The sequence below is a fragment of the Zingiber officinale genome, chromosome 5A (assembly GCF_018446385.1).
Source record: "Zingiber officinale cultivar Zhangliang chromosome 5A, Zo_v1.1, whole genome shotgun sequence".
NCBI lineage: Eukaryota > Viridiplantae > Streptophyta > Magnoliopsida > Zingiberales > Zingiberaceae > Zingiber > Zingiber officinale.
Genome location: NC_055994.1, coordinates 61,135,058 through 61,147,509, shown reverse-complemented (window position 1 = coordinate 61,147,509; position 12,452 = coordinate 61,135,058). Strand labels below are relative to the sequence as shown.

The 12,452-nt window shown below is 38.6% G+C and overlaps 1 protein-coding gene and 1 long non-coding RNA gene across 4 annotated transcripts; both read right to left on the bottom strand.

The window, feature by feature from the left end:
• Positions 1 to 1,666: 1,666 nt before the first annotated feature.
• LOC121980520 lies at positions 1,667 to 3,769 on the bottom strand. The gene is made up of 2 exons (XR_006111574.1): positions 3,384 to 3,769; positions 1,667 to 1,967 (listed from the first exon to the last, which is right to left on the bottom strand). It is a non-coding gene; the product is annotated as an uncharacterized LOC121980520 (long non-coding RNA).
• A 1,264-nt stretch (positions 3,770 to 5,033) lies between these two features.
• LOC121980519 (zinc finger protein 4-like) lies at positions 5,034 to 6,468 on the bottom strand. Of its 3 annotated transcripts, none has more exons than XM_042532589.1 (2): positions 6,128 to 6,468; positions 5,034 to 6,010 (listed from the first exon to the last, which is right to left on the bottom strand). In XM_042532589.1, the coding sequence occupies exon 2, from the start codon at positions 5,917 to 5,919 to the stop codon at positions 5,200 to 5,202; it is 720 nt and encodes a 239-aa protein (XP_042388523.1). In that variant the 5' UTR covers positions 5,920 to 6,010; positions 6,128 to 6,468; the 3' UTR covers positions 5,034 to 5,199. The 3 variants fall into 3 exon arrangements, with proteins under 3 accessions (XP_042388523.1, XP_042388522.1, XP_042388521.1); XM_042532588.1 differs by having other exon boundaries at positions 5,034 to 6,004; positions 6,128 to 6,453; XM_042532587.1 differs by having other exon boundaries at positions 5,034 to 5,949; positions 6,128 to 6,428.
• Between the last annotated feature and the right edge of the window lie 5,984 nt (positions 6,469 to 12,452).

Genomic DNA, 12,452 nt, shown 5'->3' with positions numbered 1-12,452 from the left:
TTGATATGTGTACTTGAGTTGTGCAGGACTGCAGGTGACACATGTGACTCAGGTTGACGGCTTCGGGTCCGGTGAAGGATGGAGCATCCGAGGGACCGTGGACAAGGCAGCAAGTACAAGGGCCGAGGGAAGCGACTTCGAGGCATACGCGAAGGATGGCATTGTGGACGAGCCGCGGGCTTGGATGCATCCGAGGGACAAGAGCCAAAGTAAGTAAGCTTGAAGGCAAGAGGTCAAAGCTACAAAGAAGAGTCAAGTGAGTCGTGAGGGTCCGAGTGCTGAGAGAAATGTATTCGGGATGGGAACCCTAGGTATAGGGTTGTACCAGTCGACTGATATTGGGATCAGTCGATTGGTGGTGAGCACAGAAGCTCTCTGTGCCCGAAATGGCTGGGATCAGTCGACTGGTCCTGTGACCAGTCGACTGGTAGATAGCCATTGAGAGAGTCATTGGGCTGGCACCAGTCGACTGGTAACAGGCAAATCAGCAAGGCTGATTTCCTCAAGCTCTATAAGAAGGAGCTTAGGATGACCGGCACAAGTTGACGAAATTAGACTTGGTTAAGGTCTAATTAGTAGTCTACAAGTGCTCAAGAGTTTCCCTTGTGTCCAAGAGGTCTTGGTGAGTTTGTGGTGAGGTTTCTCCACCCACAAAGAGGTTTGAGCTAGCCGGAGGTCTTCCGGAGAGTAATCCACCGACGGATAGGGATCGTCCACCTTACGAACACGCTGTGGAGTAGGAGCTTTATTTCTGAACCACGTAAATCGACGCGTGTTGGTTTGCTTGCTCTTTCTTGTTCTTTGTATTTGTATTTAGCTTTCGTATTTGTGTTTGTATTATTTGTATTCCGCTGCGCAACTAACAAATACGTAGAGAGCGATCGATTTGGGGGCGCCTTCTATCCAACCCTCCTTCAAGCCGGTCGCAAGATCCTCCAACACTATTCACTCCCCCTCTAGCGGGCATCAAGGTCCCAACACATCCTACACATAATGCCAACAAATTTAAAGATATCCTCCATAAATCTAAAGATATTATATCTTATGGGAAAGTTTGTCGTAGCATATATTTTTAGTGAGACAAACTTATCATGGGCTCACAAATCTAACGTCCCAGTGTCAGCTCTTATCACTCGGTACTTTTAAGATGTAGAACTATATCACCATTCTACTAATGGTGTTATTAATCTATTGGCAACATCAGCGCACACTTTACCAGTGCACCTATTATTTATGACTGCAACATATCAAAGGTCGTTAAATACCATTCTTTCCACATCGATGTAGGTCATATAGCCGAATGTACATTCTAGGTTATCCAACCAAGTACGAACGGTTCATAGTCAAGGTCCCCATGAATTCGACTCTGTTCTTGCAAGAGCACGATAAGTCCACTAAGAATTGATTGTTCTATGCTCCAACCTCACCGTTTTTTCTTATGGCAGCCATAACCCTATTTATCCAAAATATTCACATTACTTCCTGACATATATTCATAAACATTGCTAAATTCATGACTATAACTTTATAAAACAAATCTTACAAACTTGAAGATGGAAGTATCCGAGTCCTCGATGAGATTGCATGCACACATTGTCCTTTGGGAACAAATGCTCTGATACCAACTAAAACAACCCATAACTCCCTTCATAAGACATCCAACATATAGCATACCACATTTACTTTAAACCCAAAGAAAATTTCATCACATGTAAACTTCAATTCTCAACATATATCTTTCGAATGAACATTTCTTAAGCTTCCAATAACAAAACATGAAAACATAAAATGAATAGTCTCTAACTTATATCCACATAACAATCAAAAGACTACATTTATTAACATGCTCTTAATCCCCCTAGAGAGTGACCTATGCATTTTATCTCATCTCCTCAGTTACTCCATCTCCACGTCCTCTATCACCTCCTTGGTGTCATCTCCTACATCTGTATCATTTACATTATGAGCTGCAAATATAATTTTCCATAAGTAGGTATATGATGAAAACAATAGAGCAATATTTAAAACTAGGAATTATGAACATGAACTTTCTTTTATAATTTAACTTCAATCAAAATCAAGCATGCTATAATATCCATAATAAAAGAACTTCAACATCATTTACTAAGAGTAACAAGTGGCATTTGATAACATAATAAGGGAAACTTCAATATAATCTATCATCAGTAAGTATGGTATATTTGTGGTAACCTTTATTAGAGCACAGTTATTCAATCCATATTCATGACCCGTTGGGAGGTACCTCCTAGGGGAGACTATATATTCGTCTAGTCGAAGCCATTATACATTTCATTAACAACCATGTTTGGAAAGGTCCTCCTCGGAGCTCATCCCAGGGCACCAATCTCGTATTGTCACCATTTATGCACCAAATTTTTTCAATTATTCATGTAGGAGATTCCTAACTTCAGTCTATCATAACATATAGATGATAACATGCATAGATCATACTATTAAGTCATACAAAAAAATAATTTAATAAACAACTTATTTTTCATAACATAAAAGAGGAAACCTATATAATTCATACCATCTAGTCATAACAAGAAATAATTGAATGAATAACTTTTTTATCCACTAAATATTTCTAATATACTCATTCTGTCTCAAGGAGATAAGCAAGCACCACCACACTCCCTAAGCCACATTTTCATTCCTACCAAAATCCGAAACTCACACATAAAGCAAGATTCAACTTAACCAAAACAATAATTTCAATTTGTCCAGCAAACTAAAACCAACACAATAAACAAATAGATCACAACCCAAGCATCAATCTTGTTCGATCCAGCAAATTAAAACCATTCCACACAAATTTCTATCCTTCTAGTGCTATCCCAACACGTGTTATAAAAAAAAACACAACATCAAATAAACCCAATCATACACTCACAAAATCTGCTGCAGAAAAACCAGAATCAATGAGAAGAAACAATACAACATCGAAAATAGTTTTGCACTCTACCAAATCTGCTGCAAACAAAACCAAATTTCCCTATACAGAAACATTACAACCTCGAAATCAATTTCTCAACTATCAGATCTACTACTAGCTTGCGGAAGAATGAGTACATCATCAAATCCAAAATCTTGTTTCCTAAATCCGATCAACATTCAGAAGAACTAAAGCCTCACAAAGAGCAGTGCAGCAAAAAATCGAACCTATCTATGAATCCCGAACACATTCTAGTGGGACAAGATCATTACAAAGAAGCTATGAAATCGTAAAACAAAATATTCCACATCTCTGAAATTCGGAACCGAACAGAAGAAGGGAAAACACGCAAACAACCTAACTTAAATTTTCTCAAATCTGTCCCTGAAATTCTAGCAACCCAAAGAAACCATCACAACTTACTCACCCACCAATCACATCCGAAGAATCCTCTTGAAGGACAGTGCAAAACCAAAGAAACCCTAATCCCATACCCTATAAGGGAAGAAAATATTTGCCTTCCTTGCAATTTGAAGGATAAATCTCGGCTTCGGTATGATTCGAACCTTCAACCCAACAACCCTCATCAAAAGCCCTAATCCGCAAGTGATTGTGCCACCAGTAGCACCCTCGACCCAACAAGGTGGCACCGGCATGGAAGGGCGAAAAGGAGGGGCGACGACGAAGAATCACAAGAAGAGGAGTCGGGGTCGTGAGAAATGAAAGGGAGCCGTACTCATTAGGTATTTATACTAGGTTTCATTAATCCCAAACTTAGGCTTAATTAATCACAATCCTAGGTTTAAGTTAATTCCAAACCTTGATTAATAGATCAAATCCAACTCCTAAACTAAGTTTCAATCCCTCAAAATATCCGGCAATATACTATGTATATACTCTCAAATTCTCAACACTTTTCAAAGTAACTCTCTTCCAAACTAACATGTAAAATGATTGCTTTCTTCAGATAGGTGGACTAGATGGAGGATCATTAGGAATAAGGTGTGATTCTTGAGAAAGTTATTCATCAAGTGGAATCAAGATATGAAATGTGGGGGAGCATGCATAAGTGGTGGAGCTCATCATCGAGGAACCCATTATGAAGATGTCGACACAAATGACTTCTTCAGATTTGGATAGATTGGGGGGAATATATCCAAGTTTAGTGCAACAGTGACTTCATGTCAACAACTTAGATTTTGGTAACAAGAAGTTGTTCCTAATGACAAATAAACCCCAAAGTTACAAATATAATAATTGGAAAGCAAGAGAAATACACTTAAAGTTGGCAGATAATGATAGCTTTCTTGACCTAGTTTAATTAACGGTAAAAAAAGGCACCAAGGAAATATTCTTATTCTTCAACTTTAATCTTGAAACCAGTACTCCACATGGTGGAGCTTCATCTTGTCGTATGCCTCTCCTTTTGTTCATTCCTTTTACTGTTGAGAGAAACATATTGTTTTCCTTGTAGATTATGGACTTCCCTTTGTATTTTTATCATATTATTAAAGATATTTTTTAAGAACAAATCACAAAGAAACAAAGCACTCTACATTGATATAATTACGTTGATTAGTATTGTAGGGCATGTAAGTGTAGGGTATAAAGAAGTCTGAGCAATGCCTCAAGCTAATGAGGATGTAATTACACCGGCAACAACTACTTAACTTACTTTGCGGTGTGCTATTGAGGAAGAAGAAAGATACGGGGTGAAGGTAATGACTGCAAGTAACTCTTAAGGCCTATAAAAAAGAATTCTTAGAGCTACGCAATTTGTGAGAGTAATATTGAACTAACTCAAATTTGCTTGTCCATGCTTTTGTTGCCGCGAAATCAACTTTGGATTAGTACTCAAAGGTGTAGATAGGATGATCGAGAACACTTTGAGTTATCAAGCACACCATACATAGCCCCGACAAGATCGGAGCGGTTCAGATGAATTGCCATCTTAGTCGAGATGGGAGCACATTCCCTAAACCACATCAGTGGTACTTGTGAGCTCGACCTTCCCTAGTTTATGCTCGAGCTAGCTGTTTCATTATTTGAAATTGTTTGGCATAGTAAACAAAAATGCTAGTTAATAACATATATTCTTTAAAAAAATGCAGCTAACTAACAACACATGGCATACTTTAATTCTGTACAGCCAGTACATATGCTCAAAATTGTGCACTGCATCGAGAGAAAAAAAGAAAAGAATGTCTTATAACAACTTGAAAGGATCGCAAATTATCCATGAGTTAGAGCCTGAGGGTGAGATCAGGCTCCTCCTCCTCCTCCTCCTCCTCCTCCTCCCCTCCTGCTTGCCGATGCTGGTGATCAACTGAAGTCAGCAAATCTGAACTCCTAATTATATCACAGCTTGCGTTTACCATTGGTCTGAAGCTCCCAGGCCAGCAAAAATCCACCTCCGCATCTTCCACGAACACTGGCCTGATTGGCTCCATCAAGCCTCTCCCCTCCATTCTGCTCCCATTGCTCTCCTTCCACTTCGCCGCTCCTTGATGCATGGAGGAGTGAGCTTGAATTCCCAACGAGTGGATCGCAGAGCCGTAGAGGGGCAGCGAGGCGATGCTGGCGTAAGCGTAGGGGAGGGAATCTATCCGAACGATGCGCTTGGCGAGCGAGCGCTCCCTCTTGTGGGCGTTCTGGTGGCCGCCCAGGGCCTGAGAGCTAAAGAACTTGCGCTTGCAGTAGTTGCAGGAGAAGACTCTCTGCGAATTAGGCCCACGAGCGGCCTGCGACTCGCTGCTGCTGCTCTGGCTGGTGCTCGCTATGGTCTGGTGGACGGTCACTGAGTCGGGGTTGCTGATCGTGAGGGAGAGATCGAGGGAGAGGGGGGCGTCCTCCTTGCATGTAGCTAGAGGCGGGGAAGGAGAGTCATGGATGCCGAGGCTGGAAGCCACCTGGCTCCTCACCTCGAAGGCGTCCAGCGATGCTTCTTGCTGGGAGTTGCTCATGTTTAGTTACGTTGCTCTTCAAGACAGTTGCTGCAACAACAGATTCAGATAAATTGTCTGGCACATGATCTCGTCATCAAGCAAACTGAACCTTGGAAAGCACGAATCATAGGAGAAAGTTGAGAAGCAGCAAATCATTTGGACAACTAGCTATGTGCCTGGATTTTGCGTAAAAATTAGAAGGAATTGGCATGAAGAGGAAACATACCCAGAAAGGAAGTTGGATGTGCTTTCAGATATCACGCAATCGTTGTAGCCCAATCATTCTTCTGCTTCTCCTTCTCCTTCTCCTTCTCCTGCTTCTGGTCCTCGGGCTTCTTATGGTACAAAAAAGGAAAAAAGGAGAAGATAGAGTTGTGAGGTCAGAGTATATCTTCAATTATGAAAACCATTGGGTGAGATTAGAGTGACTAGCAGGGGTGGCTATGGCATGGGTGTATTCTGCTAACACAAAGAGGCGTCCAAGTGTCCGGAGTGCGCACGCCTCGAGCTCAGTCTGGATGAATTAGAGGTGTCGAACTGTCCGGCCTCGGCCTTGGCTTGATCCGATATGTTCTGGGTCATATGGATATCTAACTCATAATGAGTTGTGTTGAGTCAACCTAAACTAATTTAGAGTTGAATATCTTGGACAGTAAAAAATAAAAAAAAAACTTTCAATTTTTTAAATATTAATTTAAAGGCGTTTTGATCTATTTTCATTTGAATTAAGAGTATGAAGTCGATCTAAAAATTATAAAATTTCTCAATAAATTCTTTTAAATTTTATTTATTTTAAATTTCTCTCTATATTTATATATTTATTTTTTAAAAATAATTTTTAATTGACGAACTTGGACTGGCATGGACACTAATCAACTAAACACGTGCGCACGCCAAACAATCATGTGTAACTGACCTCAGTGCTTTTAGGCTTTGCTCAAACAAAACCCCAAAGTGAACTCAAAATGTCAACTAAACCTCTAGGAAATCTTACGAAGAATCCCTCTCTAAAATTTGCATTCATATTGTTACCTTCATTCCCCAACGAGCCAGCCTCTACAAACAAACAAAAAAAAAAAATGAACATTGCTAAACTGTTATGATGTTTGTCTGTTTGCAGCATTCATATGTTTATGCACATATCCATAAGTTTCACTGTATGATGTGAATTATTCATCCAAAATCATAAAAAGATAAAAAGGTACATACTAAACTTGTTTGATATATATTTGTGATGCGCAAGGAGGGATAGATTATGAAACCATTTGGAAAAGAGAGGGTGATTACTTTATAGAACTGCACTTGGATCACTACTAAAGATATGAAAAAGTGAAAAAATATGTTTAAAGGTTTTAATAGATTTTATTGTTATAAGAATTGAATCGGTTAGAAAATAGAAGGAAAGATAAAAGACATCCCAATGTAAATAATAATTAAAATATTAAAAAAATGATTTGAATGATTTTAAGATTTAAGACTCGTACTTTGCTAAGATAAAGTTCATCTAACCAAACCAAAATTGTGGAGATAAACAAGATATGGAGATGGCTATCAAGATGCGGCCATTATGTATCTATCTATCTCCATTACACAATGACAAAGGGTTAATAATATATTCCTTGTGGCCCTAAACACTTAGCAAACTAATGACATCCAGGTCAGGGCAGGGCAGGGACCATGGAGCTTTAACAGAAATGGAGCAATGCTTCGTGTCCCTCTTTAAAACATAACTTAATTTGATATATTTATCTAAAAAGTGAAGATAAGAATAAAATCTTAGGGATAATCATTATGTGGAGAGCAAATCACCTTTGAAATGCATGGACCACTGTTGGGAATATAACACTACTTTAGATGTCAGGACGGAACAGTTTGGGCAGCCACAAACATTTGTTTACATGACAAGACAGTGTCAAGATAAAGTGGATTCTCAACTTCTATTTTTTTTTTTGTTTTTTTTTTCCTACTTTTATTTGTTTATTTGCCTTCAACTTTGTTCAGTTGCTTTCATGTATCGAAGAGATAGAGGTCCAAATGTGTCCCATCAATGTGGTCACTCCACTTGTCGACTTGAAGCATTTTTTCGGAAAGAGATGCAATTAGTAAGAAACGTCCCTATTATTTAGCTGTATATAACTTTGAGAGTGTTATCAGAAAGAGATTCCTATCCAAGATAAACATAGTTAGGAAGCTAAATAGACTCACGAAAGATCAAAGACAGAATTCATCTTCACTTGTAGACTTGTAGTTGTCACACCTTTTGATAAATATATTTATGATCATTTAGTTAACAAAAGAAAACAAATCATTGAGAAGGGCAAAATATAGAGGATTAGCTGCACTTAGACAATCATAATGATCAAGCTGATGAAGGGTCTTTTAAAAGCATTAATCAACAGCAACACTGGCTTACTTTTAATCTGATCTTTGTTCAAGATAATGCCTTTAATGAGGATAGGATTAGTTGGGAAATTAACTATTTATGCTGCTTATTTATTGTGCAAAATAGTTTTTTTTTCCTTCATGCTACTTTGGATGATCCAGTATTAGGTTTCAAGCACTGAAAATGGTGAAGCAACTTTAATTATTGGCTCGAAACCAAATGGAAGGTAGCATCATGTGGCATAATAATGCACATTTAAGAATATAAAATTGCATCATTTGCAAATTTTAATTATAAAATCGTTTTAATAATGAAGATGGATGCAAATAGCAAAGATTCATACAAAGATGTATAAAAGAAATACACATCGATCTTTACATTGTGCAAGTTAATAGTCCCTCAAAGAAGGCTAATGGTTGTAGCTATTGAGCCCCTCCATTCCACTTTCATTTACTCCTCTCATTGATATGATCAAGACACTCAATGTATTGCATTGGCATGATTTTCTCATTTTAGAGTCATGAAACATGGCACCTGACGTATATGTGGGCCAAGTTATCGATGAACTAAGTCATATAACTTAAAATCTTGAAGAAATGAACCAAAGATCGAGTTTTGCTAAAAAATTTACACTCATCTTGAAAGAATGAATGCACTATGATTCCTAAGTTTTAGCTGATCCAGTCATGTTTATGAGACACTGGTAAAAAAGCAATGTGTGTGCTGACACTAAGTTCCGAAACAAAAATTCTTGGACAAACTAAATTGTTCAAGAGGTATTATTATGTCATAAGAGAGTCGAGGTGGCCATCGAGGCTTGGCCTTGGAGTTCCTTGGCCACTGCAAATATTATGTCCTCTATTTGGCGTCCCAAATCAGGTAGAAGCCCTTTTTTCCTTCAGCAACTGTAATCCTTCAGCCCTTTTTGCCATCAAGGCATATTCCATTCATTTGTGACATTGCCCTTCCCTAACCATTAGATTAGTTCACAACCAAACACAAAATGTGAGTTAATGTTGTAAAGATTTTGTATAGTCACCTTAGGTGCCAAAGTTGAGTTAGTATAGATGGCTGCATTTCTCATGAAATTTCTTTAGAACAGTTTTTTTTCTTTTTCTTTTGAACACTTTGTGGGCATTGTTCTCGCTTGTGCATTTTATTACTAACTTCTTTGGTGCATGGTTATTTATAAGTCATATGCCTTGAATCAAAGTCCTGAATTCTTTATACGGTAACTACTGAAGGAAATGAAAAAGAATTTCTACTGTGGATCAGGTTTAGAATAAAAATAAATTAAAATGTTCTTGAGGAAAATAGCAATTGAATTGATCAGAAAGTACATAGCTGCAACAACATAACTCGTTGCCTATAATATGCATGAATCATAAGATTAAAATATATAAAAACTCACAATGATCTCCCGAGATGAACTTGGTCACTGCTTGACGTTGGAAGAGTGATCACGAATGAAACCGGAAAGCCCTTCGAGTTTCACGAACTAAATCCCTTTCGTCCAGATGTTCTCCTTTGCCCAGAGTCACCTCCACTGTGCACACATTGATCACCCTCTCCCCTTTCGATTACTCTTGGATGCATCATTATATAAGATGAGTGAGGAAGACGAAGGGAAAGGAATGCCCCTTTGTCTCCTTGACGTTTGCAACAATGAGGGAGATGAAAGGGAAGCGACGCCCCTTCATCTCCTCAACGTCCAACATCTCCCACTCATTCAAGTCAATCCATAAAGGTTATATGATCGCAAATATCATGTAAGCCACATAGACTACAAGATGATCATGTCACAAGGCTAAAGTAAAACATTAATTGGTCACAATGACCAAATAAATCACATAGACTTAAAGACCAGGGCATCAATTAATTAGTCACAAAAACCAAATAAGAATATTCATTCCATATATTAGGGAAAATGGTTCGTGCGACAACAAGCACACTGAGCATTTATTGCTAAGAAGATTGTTACACGTTACATAACTGTTCTATAGAACGAATCAGAGACATCAATACTTACCTTTAGTCCAAATTAAATTATTTACATCAATGTGAACATCTCTAATCACTCATAATGATTATGATGTCAAGAGCATGTTCAACATCTTCAATCAATACAATTATTTACAATTACATTTTATGTACTAAACTAAAAATGTAACTGGTACTGGTAAATAAATGTCACAGATGTAAATCAATCTTAATCTTCCTTTTCAGCTAGAATCTATTTATTCTAGTCAGTCATTTTCCTAGTTATGCTCTATAGACCGAATCACCCAAAGACAATAGGAAATATGCTAAAGTAGCACACACTGATTAGAACTTCAAGTAGACAGCTAAATAGTCACTTAGGGTAATATTGAGACTAACTTATAATCTCAAGAGTCTTACATAATAGAGAAGCAGAGATCTATTCTCCTAATACTCTTCTTGTCATCATAGCACATGTGGTATGAATCACATGCTACGATATTATTTTCTTTACTAAAAAGAGCGCATATTTTTCTCAAAATTTAACATCATACAGATTTTGATCTGGACATACCTAATGTCTAATCCTAAATTCAACATATAAATTCCAATATGAGCTTAAGTATATTTAGTAAATGGTGTGTTCATTTACTCTGATCGTTACATAAATGATCTTATCTTGACACTATTGGTGCAATATCCTTTTGATCAAGGTAGACTAAGTTGACTCAAGTTTGAGTCATGATGTTTGGGTTTCGATGTTTGACAATATATGAAGATTGTAGGTGCAATCGTCTGATTGAGAAGATTATTGGTGCAATTCCCCTCTGGTCAAGGTTTGACCAGTTTGATGTGAAGAAGAGTCAAGTAGGTCAAGGCTGATCGAATACTTGACTAGGAAAGTCCTAACTGGATGTTAGGCAAAGGGAAGTACAACAAGAATGTTGGAAGACATGAAAATCCAAGTGGGTCAGTGTTGATCGGACACTTGGTGGTGAAAGTCCTGGTGAGTGAAGGTAGGCAAGTGAAAGTCCCAGTGAGTGAAGCCAGACAATAGAAAAATTCTGATGAGTAAAGTCTGGTGAAAATTTAGTGAGTGAAGCTAGGTGAAAATCCTAGTGAGTGAAGTTAGGAAGATGGAAAGACCTGATGAGTGAAGCCAGGTACATGAAAATTCAAATGGATCAAGGTTGACCGGACACCTGGTGTTGGGAAGTCCAAGTAGGTCAAAGGAGTGACCAGATACTTGGCACAAGGAAATCCAGATGGATCAAGGGTGACCGAACATCTAGTGAAAGGAAGTTCAAGTGGGTCATGGAGGACCAAACACTTGGCATGAGACGGTAAGTCCAAGTGGGTCAAGGTTGACCGGTCACTTGGAACGAGGAAAAAAGTCCAAGTGAGTTAAAGGATTGACTAGACACTTGGTGAAGTAGTCACAGCAGGTTAAGGTTGATTGGATGCTAGGCATGAGGAGTTCCAACAGGTCACGGTTGATCGGATGTTGGATTTGGGAACCCTTGAGCTTGAGTTAAGCAAGTCAAAGGAGGTCAATCGATCGATTGAACTGAAGTCGAATCGATCAGTCGATCGATTGAACTGAAGTCCAATCGATCAGTTGATCGATTGAACTGAAGTCCAATCGATTAGTCGATTGATTGAGAGAGTGCTATGATAAACAACAGCCTAATAGATTGGCCGATCGATTAGGAGTGTTTATCGCGAGCACAGAATGCAGCCCAATCGATCACCCTAGAAGCGTCGAGTATAAAGCCGTGGCGAGCTATCTTCTTCGACATGCGCTTACATGATTTCTCTCTACTACTGTTCTCTAGACTTCGGGTGTGGAAGACAAGTGATGTTGCACTTTCCAACTAGTCCAGAGGCATCTTAATCAACAAGAGACCAAGAAAGAAGAGGGTTTTGCTTTGTATTTTTATATTTACTTCTTGCTTAGAGTTGTATCTTGTTGTGTGAGTTTGTTCTAGGTCTCTTCACCTCCGGTAGTTACCGAGAAGGAGTATTTTTCATAGTGGAGAGTGTGTTGTGTGTGGATCCTTGGATTAGTCACCTCTTCTTGAGGTGGATACCAAGTAAATCCTTTGTGTTAGCGTTTCTTTGAGTTCTATCCACTGCATATCATCATCACGAAGCAAGCCAACGAAGCACGACAAGCTATTCACCCCCC

Bases quoted from the DNA above. Each gene is read 5' to 3' on its own strand.
- LOC121980519 (XM_042532589.1), bottom strand. From the start codon at position 5,919: ATGAGCAACTCCCAGCAAGAAGCATCGCTGGACGCCTTCGAGGTGAGG.